Raw genomic sequence first — 26,821 nt, 5'->3', positions numbered from 1 at the left:
TAAAAATGCAAGTAGAAAAATAGGGACCACTACGGTGGGAAGGTAACAGTGTTCCATGCGCCTTTGGTGTTTAGTCATGCCGGCCACATGACCATGGAGATGTCCTTGGACAAGCGCTGGCTCTTCGGCTTTGAAACGGAGATGAGCACCGGCCCCTAGAGTCGGAAATGACTAGCACGCATGTGCGGGGGAACCTTTACCTTTACCTTTTAAAATTTCAAATCAGTACAACATCAGGCCAAACATAGAACTGGAAAGAAAAAAATGATGGAATTTAAAATATGTTAATTGGAAATCCACAAATACTCTGAAACTTTTATCTGCCTGTTCATCCATCCTTCTTTTGGGTATAACTATTCATATCGTTACAATTTCTTCCTATCGTGACCCCCACAAGATGAAAAACTGATTCCGATCATGGATTATAGAGCCTAAAATGGATTGTGGTCATCATTTGGGCATTTATATTAGCTACAGGTATGCTAAGTTTTTTTTTCTTTTATGATTTGGATTTTTCACTACTCGTGTCCAGGAATAGCTAAGTTGCTTTTCTCATTTTCATGGTGCAATTATGCAACAAAGTCATTTTCATAGTCCAAATACAAATATTTGAAAATGCTTTTAATGCTTTTAATGCATTTAATGCTTTTTGAATCTTTGGGACCAAGAGAATAAAACGGGTTTCCTTTATTTTTATTCTTCTGTCAGTTGAATGCAGTAGGTAAGCAGTAACCATCTTGCAAATTGCATTGAACAGAAGACAGATAGCCAGTATCAATGATAGAAGGTTCCAGCATTGCTGGCTAATCTACATTAGCCACAAGACCTTCTAAACTGAAGTTTTGGAAGGGAGCTTGAAGGTAAATGTTTTCTTGCCATTGTAATCTAAATGTTTATAGTGCCAATATTTTTCCAAGTTTTTAACCTTATAGAACTATAGAGTCCAAATAAATATGTTGTATGTGCCTTTACCTCTTTCTACAAAAATACATCCTATATTTTATAGCATATTTATTACAAACCCCAAAACCGACATGTGCCTTAACTGTTGCATCTCTTGATAAAAATATCTTCTCACTTTGGCCTTCTATTACTAAAATTCATTTTGGTGACAATAAATATTTCGCTGTTTGAATGTTTCTGCCTTTCGCTTGTGTGCATGTGGTAAAGCCCAAAACTGACATCTGCTTGTCATCTGTAATAATGTCCTCAAATTGCAAGTGCTATGATGCTACAGAAAAGTCTGCAATAGTTCTACATAATTTAGTAAAGTTTTATCCAAAAAAATGTCGCCAGTATGTCTATCAGGAAAATGAATAGTCACTTTGTATAAAGAGCAAGAGATTCAGATGCTTTTGCTAGAAAAGCAGGAGAAAAAACTGTAATTCTTTACAAATTGAGCAAATATGTACAGGTAGTCCTCAACCTACAACAACGGCTCTGGAAAAAGTGAATTGGGACCATTTCCCACACTTACAACCATTGCAGCATTCCCCACTGTCACGCAACCAAAATACGGACTCTCAGCAACTGGTTCATATTTATGACAGTCGCAGTTTCCTGGGGTCACATGATCAGCTTTTGCAACCTTCTGACCAGCAAAGTCAACGAAGACAGATTCACGTAACAATAATTTAACCACTGCAACGATTCACTTAACTGCGACGAGAAAGGCCGTAAAATAAGGCAAAACTCACTTAGCAACATACATTTTGCCCTCAGTTGTAGTCGTTAAGCCTAGGAATGCCTGTACTTGAGAGCCAGTTTTAGTGGTTAAAGGCATTGGGCCAGAAACCAGGAGACCATAATCTCCAGGGGTAGGCAACCTTGGCTCTTTATTAAGACTCGTGGACTTCAACTCCCAGAATTCCTGAGCCAGCCACACTGAGGGAAAAGGGAGAGGTTTCCAAGCTGAGCCATGGTGGCTCAGGAATACTGGGAGTTGAAGTCCACGAGTCATAAAAGAACCAAGGTTGCCTACCCCTGCTCTAGACCTGCCTGTGGGACAAGGCCAGCAGAGGGCACCTTGGACCAGTCACTCACTCTCAGCTCGTTTTGCAAGGGCAAACCACTTCCAGAACTGCAGGGACTTGTCCAAGTAGTCATTAGGAAAGGGACGGAGTGTGTGTGTCTGTGATCTAGTTATTGTGGGTGTTAAAAGTCTAGGTACAGGGGCAGGCAACTTTGGCTTTTATGACTCTTGGACTTCAACTCCCAGAATTCCTGAGCCAGCATAAAAGAGCCAAGGTTGCCTACCCCTGGTCTAGGAGATACCAAGTTAGGGAAAGATGTCTTAGAACAATTTAGCTCTCATAATCTTGAATTAAACTAATTCTAATCTTAGCCAGGGTAGCTAAAATGAGATGACTGGAGTTGAAATCCAGTACCTGAAAGCCAGCAGCATCCTTATTTCTCTCCTAGATAGAAGAAAAAAACAAACATACTGTCTTCAGCAAAGCATCTTCTCAGAAAATAAAGGAACACCGAAAGTGAATCATAAATAGGGTAATTTTTTTTATTCATTTACATTTAGCCACTGCAGTGAGAATACATGTATATACTTGATCCTTATTAAAACCATATGGAAAAACAGAAAAAAACATGTTTGAAATGATTTGCCGTGATCGTGTCACATTTATTGCTTCATTCCCTAAGTTAATCAAGCTCAGCCTTGTCAATGGGTTTTCAAGTTTAAGAAAGAAACTCTTATATATCCCTATGCCCATTCCTGTATTATTTTACACAGCAGTTGTGCTCTTTTATGTTAGTGGAGCTCCGGATTCTGGTAATGACAATAAAGAACAAGCATACCTAATGACAAAGCTTGTTGCTTAGATTTCAGTCTCAAAACTCTTGGTGGACTATTTTACTTTCATGAGTAAAAAAGGATGACATATAAACCTGACACAACCATAACACTGTACAGACCACAACTACAGATCTTGTGCCCATGACAGACCTTGTGTCCATGACAGAACAGGGAACAGCCCATTCCCACTCCAAAATCACAAGAAACTGGAGCCCCCACAGAGAGATCATGTACTGTATGCTTAATATTAGCAGATCAATTATCTCCATCTTTCAAAGTAGTGGCACGCATTGGGCCTTCACGTGCAGCTCTAACATAGCGTATTAATTGCAAGATGGAAGGAGGAAAATGGTAGGCAACTCTTCTTTCACAATAGGAAAAGAGTGCTGGTCAAGCCAATGATGAGACTTGAATTTAATTTTAGAATAGTACACAACAGGAAAGACAATCTCAACGGTATATTATGAATTGTTTGTAACTATTCAAGAGCCATCTTGACTGCGCAAAGAATTGACATTCAGTAAATGCTTATCTGAATGTCAGAAGAACTAAAAGTATAATGAATAATTACAAAGAAAGTACCATAAAGGCATTAACATGGCTCCATTATAAAGTAAGGCGCTCTGCTGAAATCACAGCTCTTTTAAAAAAAGGAAGTAAGTCAATACTGGGAACCTTCTGTTTTATTTGGTACAATTCTTCCAAAAACCTTCTGCATCCATTCGATCTTACTTTAGAAACATCCTCAACCCTTGGAGAAATTTTGTAGGTGGAGCAAAGGAGACAAGAAACTTTCCATGAATTTTATCCTATAAACAACCCCCCCCCTTTTTTCAAAAATAATATACCAATATTTTCATCTGGAAATCAATTTTATAAGGCAAATGCTGGGCTGCTGAATATGCAAATTTATGTCATGGAACTATGAAGATGCCAAAAGACTGCTATTTTTGGTGCTACAGACTAACAAAGCTATTTCTCCTGAAATCATAAATAAAATTGTTCCTTTGAAGGAACTTTCAGTGGGAATTCCCATCACCACAATCCGACCATAACTATCAAGAATAGAAAGATAATTTCCATTCTTGATAATTAGGACCTCTGGATATTGGAAAAACTGCTCTTTAGTCTGTAAAATGCTGATAAATATTTTATTATAAAATTATATAGCTATGTTCTAAGCTAATAGAGCTTAGTGACCAAGGAGAGAGATAAAAATCTAAGTGTTACTACTATATAGCAATAGATCTGGTGGAATAAATACCTAAAGAATAGTTCTAGAAATTAAATAGATTGTTCACATTTATTTTCTCTTAAACAAGTTGAGGCAAAATTAATTCAACATTTTCAAGTGCTTCTTACTTCCTATGTTTAAATTATGCCTATTAAAATAATACTTACTGCTGGAATGAGGGGATCAGAAGGCAAACAAGCTTAAGATTTTAAGTCATGTTTTAAATACAATGGCAAAGGACATCAGAAGTATTGACCAAGGTTTAAAAACTCTTGAGAGAACTCATACGTAAACAGCATCTGCTGAAATTTCCTGAGCTGCTACGATCTCTGGATCCTAACCATTGTCCTTAAAATAAACCTGGAATCAGCAACATTCAATTTTCCCTCTTGCAAATAAACCAAAGCACTTAAAGGAATGAAAAAAAGATAAAACTGTTTCACTCAAGAGAGAAATGAAGTATGATTTATGCTACTATAAATTTAAATGGGGCTATTCTGAGCTATGAAAACTATGAAGTGAAATGATACATCTTAAAATGAATATATTTTGGTCACAAGAGCCAATATCCAGCTTTGCTGATGTGGCAAAAGATTATTCATCGTCATTCATAAAGGTTTAGAACATGAGGTATAACAGAGACTCACTGTGTGATATTTATTTATAGGCCATAGAAAACACTGGAAAGATACAGTTTTATGAAGTGATAAGATAAAATTATTAATTTTACACTTTTGAGGTTTGGCTGAAATTAAGTAGAATAAAATTTGAGATGTGACCAAAGAATTACTATCAGAATACAATAAAGGTCATTAATATGAAAGGCTTAATTGAAGAATTAAATCAAATATTTTATCACAATCTACCAAAGGAATTTGTCCTAGGATTTAATATTGCAAAAGAGGTGTGTGTAAATGACTTTAAAAGGTCAACTTACTGGTATCTAAAGCTGTATATGAATGGCTGAAGATGAGAGCAGCGTATCCAGAAGCATATTTTTCAAGTATTTTTCTTCTTTTCAGATATGTACATACCTCTGATATGTACAAGGACTAATTTAGCAATAAAAGGAAAATTAATTGGGGAATGACACCCCATCCCCATTATGATTTAAAGTTGTCCATAATGTAAAAGCATTTGATCATCACATATACATTTACCCACTCAGTTCTTAATCCCAAATATTCTGATCAGCCACTTAAATGGGACTAAAATTCTAAGATGGGTTGACTTGGTTGAATTTTTAAAAGAATTATTTCATTTGACAAAAACTGCTTTATGTAAGAGTAACTGATTTGTTTTCCTTGGCCACAAATTTTCCATTTTGAAATGGACACAGAAAAAACCCTAAACCATTCTAGTTAGCATATAATCTGTAAAAGACATTTTGATTCTATACCCAAAGAAACGAAACTTATGAGTACACCTAGAATTAGGGTATGAATTCAGGGAGGAAAAAAACCAACAGTACATGAATTTAAGAAAATAAATCTTATTATTCCAATCTTCCCAGTTATGATTATTTCATAATGAATATGAAGTATTATTTCCCACTCTTTGCAAGATCCCTGTCTCACAGAAAGAAATTTAACTAAAATTGAAAGCCACTGTCCTTTATGTTATCATTTTTGTTATTTCCACTTAGAACAGGGGTGTCAAACTGCTGGTCCACAGGCCAGACGCATCACCGGGAAACCACCCCCACCCCATTGCCAGCAATGGCGAAAAAGCTGCGATACGTTGCGCAACGTCACATGACATCACGAGTTTGACATGTAAATTTCAATTATACAAAAAGGTACTAAAAATACAATTTGTAGGATCATACAAAATGAAGATTCATGAGATTTGAGCACTTTTTATGTTTAGGTTATTGGCACCAGCGCATACTGTCAGTTATGATGCAAAGGAGAAATGAGAATTTCCCTACGTTACAAATACACCCCTCCCGACTCTCCAAAAAAGCAAAATGTGTGTGCATTAGGGAATTGTGCAATTATTATTTTAACCCCATGGTCTAATTCGATCCAGATAGTAAGTAAAAAGAAAAAGAATGAACGGATTTCACATTCAAGTTTTCTACGTATTATGTCTCTTATGTAAAAACCTGTTGATACACATACATATCATATACACACACACATCGTCTCATATACATATACACAGGCTCCGCTATCCTTCTCAGAGCAACCATGTGCCATGCGAAAACCTACCAACAAATATTTAAGGCTGCAACAAGGACATTGGTTTAAGCAAGACCATATACCTCCATGTCATGATCTGTCACACGGACTGAATCCAATTCTGCAAAATTACTAGGTTTCAATAACTTAGGTATCAGCATATAAAAGCAATTCCAGAAACAATCGTTAAAAGGATTTGTTTTGTTTTGTTTTCAATTGACCTCTACTATTTAAATTACCAGTCACTAAAAGAAGCTATGGATAACATTAATCTAAACTAACATGCATCAGAACATTTTGATTCGTTACATCTTTTGATTTCCTCATCTTCTCGATTGCTCGATACAAATCCCTTTGTTGCACTGGGCGAATTTCATCATCGTCGTTGCTGGGAGAGAAGAACAGGAAAAAGTGAAAAAGCAGAGTTAATAAAATAAGAGACAAGAGTACTATGTATCATGCACTATTTGGGAATAATCTAGAGCAGAGGTCCCCAACCTGTGGTCCGCAGCCCGGGACTGGGCTGTGGGCTCTTGGTCAGTGCATTTCCCCCCCACTTGCGGTGCCGCTGCGGCCCTGTTTTCAGAATTGTTTTGAGGTATTTAAAAATAATTTAAAGCGGATATTTGCATATTTAAAATTCTCTGCAACATCTTATGTGGCATTAATTTAAGTTTCACTTCTCCAGATGCAATAAGACATAGAAATTAGTCATGAATTAAGAGCACATCCATCTTGCTACACAAACTAAGACAATAGGAAGGAATCCCCTCCTGAATCTTCCAAACAGTTCAGCCAATGTTTAGGCTATGAGAATCCATTCCTGTTAAAACAAAACAAAAAAAAAAACAAAAACAAAAAAACCACCAGCAAAATTGGCTCCTAGATATCAAATCTTCTGGGGCATTAAGAAGAAGTACCTGTCTTCACATGCGGTATTTACATATTCCCTGACACACAGCAGTGCAGCATCGCGGCACATTTCTTTCAAGTCACTTCCTGAAAACCCATCAGTTTCTTTAGCAACCTCAAGGAGATCCACACGCCTGTCCACCTGTAAGCAAAGGGAAAAAAAGCACATATAAGGGCCATATAATTAACTTAGAAACAATAATAGACTGAAATAGAATCAAATAATTTTGTTAAAAAAATACTTTGGTTTGGAATTTGATTTATTAGATAGTTATTTATGGAAATTCAAAAACGACCAGAATGGTTATATTAATCAAGAAATCTCCATATATTATATCTGAACATGGCATTTTGGTTATTGATGGGCACCTTATAATTTTGGCAATTACTAATAACAAGTCAAATGGTTGTGATAAATTTTTATGTCCTAACTGGCAATAAACTAGATATTTTGCATAACTGTTCTGCAAGTTTTTTTTATTTACAAGATATTTTATATTTATATTTATATTTATTTGGTTTATATGCCGCCCTTCTCCCGAAGGACTCAGGGTGGTGTACAGGGCAATAAATATCAAAAATACAAGGTACAAAAGTTAAAAGAAAATTAAATACCGTATTTTCCGGCGTATAAGATGACTTTTTAACCCATCTTTTTAACTTTTTAACCCATTTAGCCCGACGCTCTTCCCTCTTGAGGCAGCATCCCCGAGGACTCCTTAGGAGCCGGGGAGCGATGCTGCCTCAAGAGGGAAGAGCGTCGGGCGGGAGCCGGCAGGGCACTCCTGCACACGCTCGCACTCCCCGGCTGCTAAGGAGTGCTCCTTAACAGCCAGGGAGCGCACGCGTGCACAGGACTGCCCTGCCGGCTCCCGCCAGACACCAGCCTGCCCTGCTTCCTCCACAGTGAGAGGGGAGGGCGTGCCTTCCCGGGCTCGCTGATTTTCCGGCGTATAAGACGAAAAATCTTGAAAATCATCTCAAAAGTTGGGGGGTCGTCTTATAAGCCTAGTCGTCTTATACGCTGGAAAATACGGTAATTATGCCCGATCCTTTAGATACCGTATTTTTTGGACCATAAGACGCACTTTTCCCCTCCCAAAAGTGGGTGGAAAACCGAGGTGCGTCTTATGGTCCAAAGGTAAGCGAAAACACTTGTCTCCCGTTCAGTCAACGCAGTCCATCAGCTCCATTGGAGAGACGTGATTGAATGAAGACATGGAATTCTCCGCCCCGCCCCTGTGATTGGTCAGCAGGGGAGGAAATACGGACGTGCCTGCCATGCCTTCTGACTGCCTCCCCCTCCCTGCGCGCGCACATTTTCTTTCTTTTTCCTCGCTGCTAAAGAAAGTTTTTGCTAAACTAATCCTCATAGGCAAAGCCGTGAGGAGTTGTCCCTGCAGGTTTCTCTGCGAAGTTTATTGGAAGTGATTTCCCATTTGCAAGATAATATTGCTAATTGTTTGAAATTGCTTCGGCATCTTAGAAAACCTATTCAGGGAAAAGAAACTACCGGTACCTTCCTTTCTTTCTTTCTTTCTTTCTTTCTTTCTTTCTTTCTTTCTTTCTTTCTTTCTTTCTTTCTTTCTTTCTTTCTTTCTTTCTTCTCTCTCTCTCTTTCTTTCTTTCTTTCTTTTTCTTTCTTTCTTTCTCTCTATCTCTCTTTCTTCCTTCCTCCCTCCCTCCCTCCCTCCTTCCTTCCTTCTCTCTCTCTCTCCCCTCCTTCCTTCCTAGTACACCGGTACTATTTGGTTCAGAATATTTTTTTTCTTGTTTTCCTGCTCTAAAAACTGGGTGCGTCTTATGGTCAGGTGCGTCTTATGGTCCGAAAAATACAGTAATTAAAATCAATATTAAAACCCCAAACCCATCAGACCAGGCTGGCTTGTTCGAATAAATAAGTTTTCAGATCACGGCGGAAGGAGCGAAGGTCGGAAGCCATCCGGAGCTCAACCGGTAAGCGGTTCCAAAGGTCTGGCGTGCCCACAGAGAACGCCCTCCCCCTGGGGGTCACCAGTCGACATTCTCTGACCGGTGGCACCCTGAGGAGGCCCTCTCTGTGGGAGCGCACTGGACGAAGGGAAGTTGAGATGATACATGTAATCCTTAATGATTGGTAACTTAGTGATTGTTCCAAAATACGACAGACTCCTTTCCAAAAGCTACTTATAATGCAGTTCCAGCATTTCAATGGCTGTACAATGCCCCCACCCACCCTGGTCACATGACCATATTTCAGGCACTTGGCAACCAGCTCACCTTTACAATTGTGGAGCACATGAGCTTTTGTGATCATGTGACTGCAGGATGCTGCAACTGGTTGTAAATGCTAGCGGTTGCCAAGTGCCCAAATTTTGACTGGGGGATTGGTACAATGGCCATAACAGCAAATGCAAGTCTTAAGTTTCTTTGTCCAAGGCTATTGTAACTTTGAGCCATTCTTAAATGAACAGTCGTAAGGTGGGGAACTACCTGTATTATTTTTCATATCGTTAATCACTTTGTTGAATGGATGACCACATAAAATGAGTAATTCCATACAAAAATTTACAGTAAGCAAATGGTAAAAAACTGAATCAAAGTTGCTATAATATGTGGATAACCTGAAAGGTCTCTACTGATAATTCTGAATGTTGTCTAGCAATATGGTTAAGTATTATGGATGCACAATAAACTGGAATAAATTAGGAGTTTACCAATATGCAATAGGTTTCTAAAAATATATTATTATTTGGCGAAATTTTGTTAAAAGCCAGGTTTGGGTAAAACAGCTATGAGCCAGAATTTTATCTTAACTGAGTTATTACAGAGGACAAAAACCTCCATATGAGAGCTGGCACAAACTACTTGTCTACAACCATGTTGTAGGAATACATATTAATTTACTTTATAGTGCAAAAATGACCAACTTACATTTTCATTTTTCAAAATAAGTTTCAAGATGGCTTCCCTCTGTTTTAGTGCCTTTAAATGAAAAGAAAAGAAAGGTGATATCATATTGGTATAAAATAATAATAATGATCCAACCTTTTTTAAAGTGATAATTTTACAATTATTATGATGCATTTTAAAAACTTGATACTACTCTGCTATAGATTCCTTGTCGTACCACTGGATCCTCCAGAGAAGGGGCTGATGATCAAAAGTAGTTTCAATCGTCAAATGCAAGTGCTTCTCAAGCAAATGTTATTATTCTCCCACATCAACAGCACCCAGGATCTATATTCTCTACTCCTTGCTTCTGAAAGAAGCATTTGTGAGACAATAAATCCTTTGATAACAGGGATTCATGGAAGATAGTTGAAGGTTATTTGGGAGAAGTCAGTCAGAAATTGAGTCTGGAGCAGCAGGAACTGCTTCCGGAAAAACACAACCAAATACAGCTAATTTCTCAGCATACACAGACACAGTCTTTCCAGAACTTCCTTAAGTTCAAATAAATGGCAAATAAAATACAAATTGAAAAGTTAAAATAAACAGCAAGATACTACCACACAATTTTAATACAGATTATAAAGAACAGAAAACTGAATAAAAAAACCTAAAACTTATTTCGGACAAGGCTGATGAATTTCTGATGAGCAAGAAACTGATTTAATCAAGAGGTAAATACAGTAAATAATGTTACTAGTTCTGCTACTAAAATAAAATTGAAGCTTTACAAAATTTCCCTTTTATATATCCAATCTGGAAAATCCCCCCCCCCCCCCACACACACACACTCCACTTCCAGCTTTCTGGCGAAATCAGGAATGACAACTTTCTGATTTCTCGTCACATCCTCTAAAACAGGGGTCCTCAAACCCCAGTCTGCGGACCAGTTATCAGTCCTCAGCCTGTTGGGAATCAGGCTGCACAAGCGGCGGGCATGCAAACCTTCATTTGCACATGCTCAGAATCTAGGCTGTGCATGCCCCTCTCCCACTTCCGGTCCATGGATCCAGAAAGATTGAGGACCGCTGCTCTAAATGGTTTTTTGAAAGTGCATGAAACTTACAACTCAAGCAAAACTCCATGGGCGTGACAGGAATTCCTATCTCAGACATAACAGTTATTAGGTCCAATCTTCACTGCATAATACAGGCGGTCCTTGACTTATGATCCTAATTGAGCCTGTTTATGTTGCTGAGACATTTGTTAAGTGAGTTTTGCCTCATTTTACGATTGTTAAGTGAATCAATACAGTTAAGTTAGTAACGCGATTGTTAAGGGAATCTAGCTTCCCCATTGACTTTGTCAAAAGGTCACAAAAGGTGATTATATGACCTTGGGACACTGCAAACGTCATAAATATGAATCAGTTGCCAAGCATCTGAATTTTGATCACATGACCATGGGGATGCTGCAATGATCGTAAGTGTGAAAAGCCACCATAAGTCACTTTGTTCAGTGCCGTTGTAACTTTGAATGGTCACTAAATGAACTGTTGTAAGTCGAGGACTACCTATAGTGGGTTTTGAAGGAAAACATAATTTATTGTCTTAAGTTTTAAACCCCCACGTAGCTCAGATGCAGGATTATTACTCTCTTCCCTGTGAAATCATCAAGGAACAACCCACAATACCTCTTATCACCTTAAGAAAATATGGATAGCACAGAAATAGGAGGGGAACATTCTAGGTCAGGGGTGTCAAACTCAATTTCATTGAGGGCCGCATCAGCATTGCGGTTGCCCTCAAGGGGCCGGGTGGGTATGGCCTGTGTGGGCGTGGCCTACTGGGTGGGTGTGGCTAGTGTGTATGGCCTACTGGGTGGGCGTGGCCAGCTCTACATCGTTCGCATCAAGGGTGCCTATGGGGGCCTGGGCAGGAGTGGGACAGATCTGAGGGTCTCTGGCAGAAGGAGGGTCTCTGGGCCAGGGCCAAGGCAGTGGGGGCCATTCCCTCACTGTTTCCAGGATGGCTTCGCGGGCCGCATGAAACCACTTCACGGGCCGGATCCGGCCCCCGGGCCTTGTGCTTGACATGTCTGTTCTAGGTAAATTGCCCAAATTTTGGTATGCCATTTTCAAAAAATCCTGTTTGTTCTCTCCATGGAACAGCATTTCATCGTAAGTAGCTTGTGTTTGTGCATTTGGCTAAATATTTTGTTTTTCTTTGTGATAAACTACCTTGGAAACTTAGTATGACATAGTATTAAGATACTGGGAAACCATGAGTTCTAGTCCTTTCTTAGGCACCAAAACAAGTTGGATGATCTTGGGCCAGTCACTTTTTCTTTAGATCAGGGGTCGGCAACCTTAAACACTCCAAGAGCCACTTGGACCCATATCCCAGAGAAAAAAACAACACTGGGAACCATAAAACTCTCGCGCGCATCCGCCCGCTAGGAGGGGAGCTTGACTGAAGAGTTTAATTAAAAAGAAATAGAGGCTGCTATGCATGACTTCTCTCTCTCTTTCTCTCCCCCCCCCCCGATCTTCTGCTCACCTGGCAAGCTGGCTTCACACTGTTCTCAGACAAGCTGACACTCATTCTTATTGGGCTGGCTCTCCTGCCCTGCTTTCTGCTGCTTCCTGCTTCCTGTGGAGACGCAGCAAAGGCAGGAGCCCCGCCCAATAAGCTTGTCAGCTTCTTAGAGCACAGCACAAGGCCACTCTCTTTTTCACACACACACACACACACACACAGAGAGAGAGAGAGGGAGGGAGGGAGGGAGGGAGGGAGAGAAGGGAAGTGCAAGTAGTTCTCTCTGTCTCTCTCTCTCTGAAAATGGCGGAGGACGACTGTGAGCCTAAGGAGAAGGCTGAAAGAGCCGCATGCGGCTCCAGAGCCACAGGTTGCCAACCTGTGCTTTGGGAAGAAGGCAATGGCAAACATTTTAACCAACTTACAGGTTGATTGATATGAAATCTTGTAGGCATTCTTCTCATTATGGCAGTGTCAAGATCCTGAGGGCGATTGGTAGCTCCCATCACTATCACCTAAATGTAATGTATGACAAGGAACAGTTATTCTTGATGAAATACATGAATGTTGACATATCACATTTCACAAACAAGTGGCCCTAGTTTTTAAAGAATGTTTTTCCCCATTAATGTAATCAGCACATAATATATCTGAATCTGAATAAACCTCTGGATTTTTAAGTTTCTCAAAAAAAGCCCACTTTCAATTGAGAAGCATTACAAAATTGTGTTTATAAATACTGATTCCAAAATACATGATTACAACTGCATATAAAATATGTCGGAGTACAAAATTAGTAATGTTGCTACTGTCTTCATATGGAAATAAAACTGATCAAAGAAACTGTTGATCAATTGTTTACAGCTCTAGATTTTCACCTCCAAATTGATAGTGACAGAAATTGAACTTTTATTCATCCTAAAGCTTGTTTGAACATCAAACAATTAGAATAAATTATTAAATTTAAAGAGTTTTAGACATACAAAAGCAGTTCCAAACCAAAATAAAGACCTCCTTTTGCTTAATATTAAAAATGTCACTATTATTTTTAAATTATCCTACTCCTTTCTCAAACCAAGACAATTCAAAATCTGCATAGTACTGAAATGTAAGTTAACTTGTTCATTCAAGAAAAAGAGAATACTCTTATTCTATTTTTTTCAAATTTTTCTACAGTTTTTGACCATCATTTAAGGCATCTTTATTTTGTTTGCTGTACAGTATGTAATAGACAATGTACAAAATAAATGGGACAAATAAAATAAAACGTTATCATGTTCAAAGTAGTCCAGAAATGTTATTTAATATTATTCTACATCACGGGTGTCAAACTTGCCGCATCACGTGACATGTCATGACGTATCGTGACCTTTTTTGTATTGTTGGAGCTGGGGTGGGCGCAGCCTCCGTATGATGCAACCAGCCTGCAGGCCAGCAGTTTGACATCCCAGCTCTACATGCTGTTTGAGAGTATGCACATACAGAGGCATCATCTAGGGATGGAAAAAAAACCTCCTCAAATGAAAAGGGACTTATTATTATTTAGTGCACCTTCACTTCTCATGAAATGGTTAGAAATAAAGAAACAGGGTTCCTAGATGTATACATTCACTTTGACACAGATACTGCCATTTAAGGCTTCCTATCACTAGATTAGATTGGGTGGAAAAAGTTTTTAAAAAGTAGTTTGCAATCAGTCTTATCTTTGAAAAGCTGGCTGGATGTCTCTTTCCCCATTTCACAGTGACTTTCAGCCAATTACGCCGCTTTGTGGTTAGAAAATAACCATGCCAAGGTGCTTAATTGGAGCAACTGCAGCAATATTGATCTCAACTGAATCAGCTAGGTTTAACCAGAATAAGACAAGACTTTCTTATGGGCACAACTAATCCAAGCAAGAATATGAAACTAAAAATATGAAATATGGCAGCAGACCCTAGCCCAGCGGTAGGCAACCTTGGCTCTTTTTGACTCGTGGACTTCAACTCCCAGAATTCCTGTGTCAGCATAGCTGGCTCAGGAATTCTGGGAGTTGAAGTCCACGAGTCATAAAAGAGCCAAGGCTGCCTACCCTTGCCCTAGCCCAGGGGTCAGCAACCTGAAACAGTGAAAGAGCCACTCGGAACTGGTTCCCTCACAAAAGGAAAAACTGGGAGCCGCAAAATTGTGTCCGCATGCGCGTACATGCACGCATGTGCAGAACAGGGTTTGACTGAAGAGTGGAGCCAAGGCGAGATATGCACCTACCCTACATATTTGAATTGATTGGTTGAACTTTTTTAGTCCCACTTTTTTTTTGGGGGGGACTGCACATGGCAGAGGACTGGGAGCCGCAGGAGACGGCTGAAAGAGCCGCATGTGGCTCCGGAGCCGCGGGTTGCAGACCTGTGCCCTAGCCTGTAAAAAGTTGCAAGTTCCTGCTACACAGTATGATGTAGGCTTATAATGTTGAACTGGCATCTAGGGAGACCAGGTCCTAACCCTTAGCCATGGGTGACTTTGGACAACATGGTCTCTCAGCATTAACTTCATAGGGCTGTTCTTGTGGAAAAAAGTAAAAAGGAAGAAATACTATGTAGAGTATATTGATCTCCTGAAGGAAAGGAATAAATGAATAAACCATCTTTTTTCTGCTTCCATTTCTCAAGCTGACATTTTTTTATTCGCTGCACTGCTTGATAGTAAATGCCCATAACTGTGCATCGAAGCAAAGAAAAGTACATTTTTATGAGCATTGCATGAATGTATCAATAAAAATAATAATGTGCTACTTACTTGGCAATTAAAATCAGTGTCTAGACCATCCCAGAGACTCATGAATTGGGCTTTCATCATAGCTGTGGCCTCATGATCAGAACTTGAACGACTTCGTAGAAAAGAATCTGAATTTAACAAAAACAAAAATTGAGTAGAAGTTGTACTACTAAAGTATGAAGCTGTATGTGTTGCATAATGAATTAATCGAGGTGCATGCATTAACTGAGAAAAGAGGGGACACATAGGAAGATATGCAAGATAACGTCGTATGTGGTTAGCTGGGTTTCTGAAACAACAATTCTTGGCTCTTCTAGTAAATGGAAGAAATTTCTAGAATCAGATTATGATGCAACCAAGAAGGGTGGATGCCCCATGCACCTTTTTCAGTTGGTTATCTATTGTCTATCAGTTTCTAGGAATCTTATAAAAAAATGCTGAACTTGGAGACCTGGTTTGGATAAAGTAATTTCAATACTTAAACAACAGTACAGTTCAAGATCCCTAGACATAAATTAGTAATACCTTAATTGGATTGGTTAACACCCCCACCTGTTTTATATATTTAAAAAAGCACAAATCAACTAGAGGCATTTTGATAAAAACATTTTTTGGTATCTGTTAATAGGCATTATTTAGACAAGAAGTCTAAAACGTTGGGCACACTGTAGTCTCTCCATATAGTAACATAACTAATTCTATTATTGGCCAAAGCCAATATTGGTCAAAGCCACAAAAATATTCCCACCGAGCATTGCTGTTATTGTTTTTTTAAAGATTTATAACAATATTTGCAGCTTTTAGATCTTCCTTAATATAAAAATCTGATCAATTTAAAGTAATAAATTTCATATATCTACTGAGGAGCATGACGTCTACTCCACCCTCTTTCAAATTATAATATCCTTGTTATAGCTGATCTCTTTTATTAAAAATAAATCAATAAAACTCCTTTAACTGTCAAAACAAAGTATGCAAATGTATAGTCTCAAAAGTTGTGTAAAATTGGTATAATGTGAAAGAGGATGGGTTCATAGCATCTGGAAGTCCACCTTAAAATACAGCTTTACAGCTGGCTTGTTTTCAAACCACTATCCAGTATTATTTCATAGAAATTGGGTATATGCAGGAGTGTCCACTCAAAGTGGAATTTGCTCATCTGATGAAAACTAAAAGATAAGGTTTGGTGCAGTTCTTGTCTCCTTCCTCAGGGACATCCTGAGCCTGAAGTAAGGGCTGGCCCCATCCCTGTTAGTGTTCGTGAAGACCAGGAACAGTCAGTCTGATTGGAGCAATTTGTAATATCTGAAGATATGTATGCATGTATTCCAGCTGGGTTATATCTGATCTCATCACTCACCCAAAGAATCCAGCTAGGAACAGATATTAGCTGTTAATGTACACTTAAGAGGAAAATTAAAAGGTAACAGGAAAGGGGACAGACTTTTTATACCGGGGGTCCCCAACCTCTAGGGCACAGCCCAGTACCGGGCCACGGCCTATTTGGAACTGGGCCACGTGAATGGCTGGCCGGAGTGCATGCAAAGCTCAACTTGCGCGAGTGGTGGTCCAGTGGGCAATCATGTGTGTGCACGCTGGCCCACTACTCATGCACACCTGCATGCCACTCCACAGCCCAGTTGTCCTCTCCCCCTCCCAGACCGCCAAGCTGCAAAGGCTAGGGACTGTTGTTTTATATTAACTATAATGAGAAAGAAACCTCTCTCTCTCTCTTTTTTGTTATAGAATTAGGCTTTTTCCAGTGATATGCCTTCTGGTTAAGTATTATATTACTGGGATTTAAGCAATAAGTATCACATCTAGCTTTACATGTTATCTAAGAACTAAACGTGTCCCATGCTAAATGTAGAGTCAGTGTGGTGTGGTGGTTAAGGTGGTAGCCTTGAAACCAGGAGTCCGTGAATTCTAGCCCCATCTTAGGCATGAAAGCTCACAGGGTGACTTTGGGCCACACTCTCTCAGCCCAACCCACCTCCCACAGTTGTTGTTGTGGGAAATAGGAGGGGGGAAGCATCATGTATGTTCACTGCCCTGAGTTATTTATAAAAATAATAAACAGGGGGTGAAATAAATGTTATGGTTTTTTTTTTAAAAAAAATCCATATATCTAACCCAAGATTTTGAATTTCATACTGGATAGATGCTAATCCTGACGGGATGAGAAATGATGCTGCTCTACCCATTACATGATTATAGCAATACAACACTGCTGTTTCAAATTAAACGGCGGCCTCCCTTAACCCCACCCCACCCCCAAATCCTATAAAGATGCCTATTGTTTTGCTATTGATAATTCTAAGTAGTATTGATCTCACATGAGCAAACTAACAAAGAAGAATACAAAGTTTTTAAAAAAATGTGAGGGTAATATTTTCAAACACGTAGAAAATTCCACTTTACCTATTTCATCAATAAAGATGATAGAGGGTTGAAGTTTTATAGCAAGAGAAAAAACAGCCGCTGCCAGCTTCTGGGATTCGCCATACCATTTATCTGTCAATGTTGAGGGCTGAAGATTAATAAAACGGCAACCAGCTTCCTTTGCTGTAGCTTTCGCAATCAAGGTTTTACCACAACCTGGAGGGCCATATAGCAGCACTCCTGAAAACCAAACTCATTTGTTAATAAATTTATTGCCATTCTACATGGGAAAACATAGTATCTGTATTTTATACATGCTGCGGTTAATAAAACTCTTTGCAAAGTCTCCACATCAGCATTATTGTTTACAAGCTGCTCTCCTATGCCATAAAATCCTGACATTTATCTGCCCACTAATTTATTACAATGAGCACAATCTCAGAGGGAAAGAAATAAGCTATATAGGCACAAAAATACTCATGTGGTGAAAATGTACCGATTCTGAATTTTGAGCTAGGCACAGCTTAGTAGAATTTCCTCCTGTATAAAGACAAAGGATACGCAAAGAAGGATCTTGTTTACCCAAATTAAATATTTTATTTATGCTGAAATTATTTTAAGGTTCTGCACCGTCATTTGCTAATTTTATATTGCTGCCCTTTAAGTCATCCTATAAATTTTATTCTAAATTGAAGAATGAAATATTAAGCAACATTACAAAATTACATATACTTAAATGTATAAATTTAGCTGGAATGAATTATTTGGAAGAAAATCTCTACTTTCTCCACATCTAAATTAATTCTCCATGGAAGTTTATTATAAATGGGACAAGTTCAATGATCTTTCTAAGTTTTTTGTAAAACTGGATTTTTTTTAACACAACTTGAGCTTTTGTCCTTGAATTCTATTACAGTAAGGTTTTCTTTTAAAAAGATAATTTGGACTTCTTCACATTACCTTTTGGTGGTTGCAAAAGTCTCGAGTTTTGAAATAGATGTTTTTTTCTGATTGGCAAAATGACTGTGTCCTTCAGGTCTGTAATAACGTCATCTAAGCCAGCGATATCACTCCATGTTACCTAAGGCACAAATATAAAATTAAAAAAATTACTGAGCTGGCATCAGTTAAACAGCTATAATCTCAAATTAGGGATAAAGATGAAAGTTATATTGAATCTTAAAGCCATTTGTATATTAACCATGTATCTCACCAAACAAGAAAAATAAAACAAAATATATCCCAGAGGTTGTGACTTTACTCTCTTGATGCTGGGTTAAGTTAGGCTAGTCTTGAGAGGATCTGAATGCATTTATATAATACAATGAGGGGAAAAATATCTGATTTTGTACATTTGCCAACTGACAAAGAAATGATTAGTCTATAATTTTAACAGTGAGAGATAGAATAACAACAAAAATATCCAGAAAAATGCATTTGTTATTATTCGTCTCTCACTGTTAAAATAAACCTACCATTAAAATTATAGACTGATCATTTCTTTATCAGTGGGCAAACGTACAAAATCAGCAGGGGATCAAATAATTTTTCCCCTCACTGTATACCATGTGATTATTTTTGCTTTTTTACTGATTCTGAAAAGTATTTTGATCCTTGATCTAAGAAATAGAGATATTGTTGGTCTTAAGCAGTATGGCAGGAGAGCACTAATAAATAAGTCTTCTTACTAGTACAAATTTACCATTAATAATAAACAACCTAGTTTTAATATCCTACCTGCTCTTTTAATATTGATAAGTATTACACGTAGAAATGAAAACTCTTTGAGACATTTTTATACTATATCTACAGTACATCCAAGAATGTAAAATGCTTTATACGAGAACATGACGGAAGGGAAGTAAACATAAACACAGTCCGGGTAATTATAAGGAAAACTTCTATGGGGGTATGGCAGCGGCCTCATAACTTGCACAATATGTTTTACAGTCTGTCTGTCAGTTATGGTGCAACAAGGGGAATCTTTCCATTTCCACTTCTTCCAATATCACACCTAATTCTATTCAATTTTGACCAGACAAAACCAGGAAGGTCAAAACCAGGTGGTTTGGTAGAGGGATCACTAATGATCAGGTCATAAGAATGCATCGTGGACCCTTCCTCTCTCCAGGCATTCTTGGGGTTAAACTGGATAGATATTAAGTGAATGGCTGTTTTCCAATCTTGCCTATGAGATTTCAATCTTGACATGGGCATGCAAAAACAAACAAACAAAAATTTATATTGCACATAAATTTGCAATATACTTAATTACAACAATATAAGTGTTTTTTTCCTCCAAAGAAACACCATACTGATATTTTCAGTGTGCTAATTTTTAGATTTATTTATTTATTTATTTATTTATTTATTTATTTATTAATTATTGGGACTTATATGCCGTCCTATCTCCCGAAGGACTCAGGGCGGCTAACAATAAAATACAATAATACAGAAGTTAAAAGAAAATTAAATTAATGGCCCCTGTAGAATAAATTAAAATTAAAATTAAAATAAGTTAAAAATTAAAAACATAATTAAAATCCCTGTCAGTCCAGGTCAGCCTGATGGAAAAGGAGTGTTTTGAGGCCGTGGCAAAAGGACCGGAGATACCTGAGTGCTGGGTGCTTACACCCAGCGCTGCTTGAAATAATCTTATATGAGCATGATATAGCATGATACAACATACAATGAGTTAACCTACGAACAAGATGAAACTACCATAACTCAGTCTTTTAAGTGTACAAAGAGAACTTTGAATACTATTTTTAACAAGCACCAATTTTTAGCTTCATGTAAAACTGCATAAATTCACTGAAGTAAAACTCTTGATGCAATGTTATAAATAAGTTACCCCATTAAAAGAAGTCCACAATCATGCATACTAGTCAAGAAAAAGTTAAAATTGAATAATGATCAATTCTGATATTTAATGAATGTAAAAACAGACATTACAGAATTTTGTTCCCTATCTCATACTATGCTTAGCTGCAGATGCATGTTGTTTCTCTTTTTGCCCCAATATTTGAAAATAGTCATTATATATTAGTTCTATCAAATATTTCAGGTTTTTGAATTGTGTGTAGGATTACTAGCACTATCATTAAATTATTAAGATGCTGTCTATATTGAGAGAATGGGAAAAAAGAAATCGGTCCCGGAAGTTTGGACCTGTATAACTTACTACTTGGAACAAAAAGCTGAAACACATCTGTCCCACAATGTCCATCTACTCCCGAAAGTAAGAAAATTCAATTAAAATACAGTTCCACTATGAATACATGTGTATCCACGTGAACATTTTGTCCTGAAACATAACATTTTTTTACATAAGAATAAGACAAATAACGCTTACATGCATACTAAGAGGATCCACCAGATGTGCAGCAATGCTCATCTCATATTCAGAAAGCTTAACATTTTTCACACCTATTTGCTTCATCAACTTTTCTGCCTGTTAAAGAAATGCCAGAGTTCAGCAATATGGCCTCATTTGATCTTTTCAAATAATGTCAGAAAGGGGAAGGCTGCTATTAAGGAATGGTGAATATTCTGTTAATTGTGAATTAGGAATCTGAAAAAAGAATGTCCCCATTTTCATTTGTTTGAAAGTACCATCTCTTTGCTGAAAATAAAGCCAGCCTGTTGTTAATCACAATACTTCAGGGTGTCTCTCCAGGATAATGAAAGGTTATTCAAATGCATTTTAATCTTTGCCCTAATACCTTTTCAACAATAGAGCAATGTTCCATTTGAGCACAGCTACTTGAAGAATAATTCATAAACATTATGGGTACTCCTTAGATTACCTCCATTTGTTCATTCAGCGAATGTTCAAAGATATGACGGTACAGAATGAGCATTCTGGTCCTTTACATTCTTAACGTCACATAATCATGATTTCATATGTTCCCTGCTGGCTTTCTATAAGCAAAGTCAACAGAGGAGCCAGCAAACACTGTAATGTAGTCTTCACTTTGTTGTTGTTATTGGGGGCTGTCATTGCAAAGAGATGCAGTCATGTGGACAGCATCTTAGAAATTCTTTCTAAATACGCAAACAACTTTCAGAATGATATACTCATTACTGGGGAAGAGAAAATTATTCTCTAGCTATAAAGATCTGTGATGAAAAAACAAATAAAGAAATTTCCACAAAGGCAACATTCTATAAGTGGGCTTTGTAAAACAACAGGCCCGAGTCTCCATTAATTTCATATACCTTTAAAAAAAACTAGTAGAGGTAGTCATAGTCTTTCAAGGCATCCTATCTCAATATAATGATTATATGGTCTTTGAATTTATTAATGTAGATCATAAAGCTAAAGGTTCCCCCACACATGTGTGCTAGTCGTTTCCAACTCTAGGGGCCGGTGCTCATCTCCATTTCAAAGCTGAAGAGCCAGCGCTTGTCCGAGGACGTCTCCGTGGTCATGTGGCCGGCATGACTAGATGCCAAAGGCGCACGGAACGCTGTTACCTTCCCACCATAGTGGTCCCTATTTTTCTACTTGCATTTTTACGTGCTTTAGAACTGCTAGGTTGACAGAAGCTGGGACGAATAACAGGCACTCACTCTGTTACGTGGCACTCGGGATTCGACCCGCCAAACTGCCGACCTTCTGATCGACAAGATCAGCGTCCTAACCCACTGAGCCACTGCATCCCTAATGTAGATCATACATGCTGTTTAAAACAATAGCCTGGTTCCATTATTTTAGAACTATGAATTATGAACAAAAGATTGTGTTAGCTTTAAAGCAGACATGTCAAACTCGCAACGTCATGTGACGTCGTGCAACGTATAAGAGCTTTTTCGCCATTGCTGGCAATGGGGTGGGTGCGGCTTCCGGATGATGCGTCTGGCCCATCAGCCGGCAGTTTGACACCCCTGCTTTAAAGCATAATTTTATACAGGTCTACTCATAAGTCAATACCACTGAGTTCAATAACATTTCTCTATTTCATGAAAGGACAGCTTTTCAGGGGCTAAAGAATGACATTTAATTTCCCCCCCTACTGCAGTAACTTGAGGACTAATGCAGAGAGCAGCAACCCAGTAATTTAAGTCTTGCTGAAAGAAAAGCATGTGATTGTGTCTATTTTCTGGGCCGAGGGGTTGAGATTTTAAGAAGCATTTTTGGGTGCCCAAATTTTCCATACATTATTCACAAAGTCATGGCTTGGAACTTGAACTATGTTATTTGGCAAGCGTCTACTTGCCAAATTTTTTAAAAATGTGTGAACTGAATTTCTTCTATGCATGTATATATTTGCTGTATCTTTAATTAATTATTTGGTTATTTTTATACCTTGTGAAATTTGTTTTTATTCAGTTGCACAACACCCAGAGTCATAAGGTGAAGATACTGAGCAAGATTAGCAAGCTGGCAAGTAAATAAATGAACAGGCCTGTTCGAAATGTAAACTTAATCCATTGGTTTCTCATTCTGAACTCAGCGGCTCAATAATAATGTTAGCTTTCTGTTCCTTACTTATATAACATTTATATTTAAATTATTTTATTACCTGTTTTTGAGCTTCTACTTTTTGCTTCCTTGTTGGATCAATTGCATCTACCATCCATTTAATTGTAAAATAGGTCACAGCACCAAATATTGTTAAGCGGAAAATTAAACCAACAACTTCATTCCGAGTTAGAGGACGAGAAAACGTTTCAGCATGTACCATTGTGCGCGTTTCACTATACCTAATAATGGAGGAAAGTCAATGTGCATTCTTAGAAAGGAAGCTTTGAAGTATTGTAATTTTTGGTACATGGTATATATTAGTATACTTGATACATTACCAACCTGCTGCTAATTCATACACAAGACGGTTAAGATTTTTTTCATATGTAAGAAGAGTGAGACTTCACACATGAGAGATTTCATACACGAGATGGATGTGAATTCCGTTCCTTGTAGAGATAAAGAAATGGATAATTTGTTATCACTCAATATTTCTCAATGACCAAATCAAAATGGGAAACATTTTTTAAATGGAACATATTAACTGGAAAAACAATAATATTCAGAGGAAGCATCATACATGCCTTTGTTATTAGCAACTCACTTGATAGTAGTCAAAACCAGTAAGTATCAGCTTTACAATCTGACTTAAAATACTAGATTTAAACATACTATGAATGTGCAGAATGTTCCAGCACAGCTGGTTTTTCAATGGGAGACTGGGGCAATACATTGGCTATTGGTACTGGCCACTCTGGAACTCTAATCCTTATTGCTAAAACAGCTGTATTAAGGAATAGGCACATAGGCCAATTCACTGGCCCCTGCAGCTGAAGGGAAGCAGGGAAAATACAGAGGGGCAGGGGGAAGGAAGGAAGATACTATTAGATTGCTATTAGCTGATCTGACAAGTTGGACCAGAGAAAAAGGTTGATGAGATGCTGGGCTTCATTATCATGTATGAGATGATCTAAAGCAAGACATGGGCAGTTTTACAAGGTTTTTGGAGCAGGCAAAATATCGGAACAAGTTCTTTTTTTAATCTGTATTCATTGACTTTCATTGCATTTTATCCTTACTATTGCAAACTACCTAGAATTTCTATAACACTGTAGTACACACATATTAAAATTAAGTAAATCAAAACTAAGCTTGGGGCATAGTAGACTAGCACAGAGGTCAAATGGGTATCTGGCTGTGTATGATGTACACCAACCTCACTCTGCACCATAAAATCACTCCAGTCGCACTGTGGAACAAGTTTCAGCCAATCCCAAAACAAGTAAAACATTTTGGTTTTATTTCTTCCAAACTACAGCGAATGCAAAATAACAGAATGTCCAGTATGTTGCATTTTCAATTAGAAGCATACCTTTTCTTTCCATGTGTACTCTAAAATGTGCCATTTCTTATCATTTTAGTTAGTTTCCCAATTTCTTATTCTCCCTCAAAAGAATTTCAAAACTACATTCAGGGAAGCAGTTTATCAAATATGACCAGCAGACTATAAGGAAGGCCTCCACTGTATGCAGCATATCAGCAATGGGCCAAGGCTGTATGAAGGAGTTATGAATTTTGGAACAAGCTTCTTTTGAGGTAAATGTCCCTGACCTTTCACAGGGCCATAAAAACCTGGCTTTTTGTTATACGAAGAATTAAGTGGTTAGATGAACCTGTTCTGTTGTGAAAGCATATACAGTTTCAGCTATATGTTTATTTGGTATTCTTTCTATCCATTAATTTTGTCTTTATTTTGTATGTGCACTATCCAGAGTCACAATTTATGAGTGGGACAACCTTATATACAATCTATCTGTTATCTATCAAATACACAATGTTTGCTAAAGGGAAGGTTCTTAATTTTTTTAACCAAAACTGCCATACAAAGACCACGGACAGAAAGAATCTCATTTATATGTTATGACATATGATCTAACTATTCTTTCAGCCTGCTTCAGAGTGCAAATTCTTCACCCAGTTATCTGCAGACCTCATTCTAACATCCTGCAAGTTTGGCAGGCCAAACATATGCAATCTGTCATACATCATTATTGTTTCACAACTTTCTCCTTAGAAGCTTGAAAAAGGTAGGCGTGTGCTATTGTCAGCTTAAAGTGCTTGCATAAAACATTATCATGTGATGCTATCAAGCCAAGTCATCTCTCTATTTCCTGAAAGCAACTATTCTACTCAGCTATCCAACCATTTTCTAAAGACGTTGGCTTAATTTGCTTCTCCTTTCTCTGAATTGTTTTCATTTTCACTCATGGGGGCAAACCCTGTCCATTTTACGAATCAGCACCCGAAAAGGAGCATCGCGCCTATTTTGTCTGGCAACGGACCTCAATGCTACAGCTGCAGAGGAACTAGTATCAACACGAAGAGGGAGCTGTTGGAAAAAATGAAAGAGTCAAGACTGGCTCTTCGCTTCTGGGTTACAAGTGTGGTGTAAGACAACGCAGCGCACCTTAGACTTTAGAGAAAATCTACTGAGAGTTTTAATTCAGTCTTTGCAGACAACTTCAGGACGGGCTTACCAGTAGGCGGGAAAAACCAAGTTAATGATTAGGAGGGGGACTAACCAGCAAAACTGGGACTCCGCGCAACCCTATTTAATAAAACAAGAGCCAAGCGGGGCACGTGGAGAGATGGCGGGGGAAGAAAAGATCGTTATTTCACCCCCTGCCCCGAAAACACAAGGGGAAACGGAGCAGTCACCTTCTTTTCCCCAAAGCTTGCAGGGCTTCTCGGCTGCTCCCAAGGGCTGTGAACAGCGGCGCGAAGCAGAAAAGCCCAGGCTGGCCCAAACGCTTCTGCAGAAAAGCCCCGCCACCGAACTGAACGGAAAGCGAAAGAAAACCACGAGGTGACCTTCCGTGTCAGTCCTTCGGACGCCGCTGCCTTCTCCGCACCGGGGCGACGGAAAGGATCGAGGCGCGTAAAAGGCGTGCGCCGGAGGGGGAGGGGGAGCAGCGCGCGAAAATCCTCGAGTGGAGGAAACGGCTGTTCCCGGCAGGCGTCGCGCGGGGGTTGGGCCGACGCTGAATGCCCTCCCCTCGGACGCCGCGACTCTACCGTAAGGTTCCGCTTAAAGAGGAAGGGGGAAAGCTTTCCTCGTAACCCTGGTCGGGTGTTGTGGGGGGGAGGGGGTCTCGCAGCGAGCGTTTGCTTTCTTCGTCTTGCGGAAAGAGCCCTCTGAGAGTTAAGATATTGAGCTCAGGACGGCTCCAATTTAGCCTGCACACAATAGAGCTAGATATAAACTTCCCCAGTCTGGTCTAACCAACCATTGCTATCCTGTTTTCCTTTACATCGGCTCTAGGGAACCGGAAATTCAGAAACTTGACAAATTTACCTTACCGTTCAGAAGTTGTGGAGAGCTATCTGTGTTCCAGATACTGTGGTTTATAAAGTTACCTTGTGCTTGAGTAAGGGTGGGGAAACAAGAGGCCAAAGGTCTCTTAATCCTTTTATTAAATATGTGTTATATAATACATTGATATCCAGCCCGAGATGCTCCGTGGTCAGCATCCAAATAAAAGCTCAACAATGGTGAACTTAAGAATACAAGCAAAGCAATGGCAGAAATACATAAAGGAGGCAAAACAATGGAAAATAGTCTTTGTTAGAGTTGAGAATATTTTGAAGAGAATGGAGTAAAGGTTTGAT

The 26,821-nt window shown here is 38.6% G+C and overlaps 1 protein-coding gene across 2 annotated transcripts; it reads right to left on the bottom strand.

Moving 5' to 3' along the window:
• Nucleotides 1-1,894: 1,894 nt before the first annotated feature.
• ATAD1 (ATPase family AAA domain containing 1) lies at nt 1,895-26,142 on the bottom strand. 2 transcript variants are annotated; one of them, XM_081330069.1, is made up of 11 exons: nt 25,871-26,142; nt 23,495-23,601; nt 23,211-23,391; nt 21,038-21,136; nt 18,643-18,763; nt 17,722-17,922; nt 15,322-15,428; nt 12,972-13,061; nt 10,052-10,102; nt 7,147-7,280; nt 1,895-6,614 (listed from the first exon to the last, which is right to left on the bottom strand). In XM_081330069.1, exons 3-11 carry the CDS (start codon nt 23,370-23,372, stop codon nt 6,494-6,496), a joined length of 1,086 nt encoding a protein of 361 aa, XP_081186195.1. In that variant the 5' UTR covers nt 23,373-23,391; nt 23,495-23,601; nt 25,871-26,142; the 3' UTR covers nt 1,895-6,493. The 2 variants fall into 2 exon arrangements, with proteins under 2 accessions (XP_081186195.1, XP_081186194.1); XM_081330068.1 differs by having other exon boundaries at nt 23,495-23,605; nt 25,874-26,142.
• Nucleotides 26,143-26,821: the final 679 nt, after the last annotated feature.

Source organism: Vipera berus (assembly GCF_964194415.1).
Source record: "Vipera berus genome assembly, chromosome: 5".
Taxonomy (NCBI): domain Eukaryota; kingdom Metazoa; phylum Chordata; class Lepidosauria; order Squamata; family Viperidae; genus Vipera; species Vipera berus.
The sequence above is the reverse complement of the archived record's forward strand: the minus strand, read 5'-3'. Positions and strand labels throughout refer to the sequence as shown.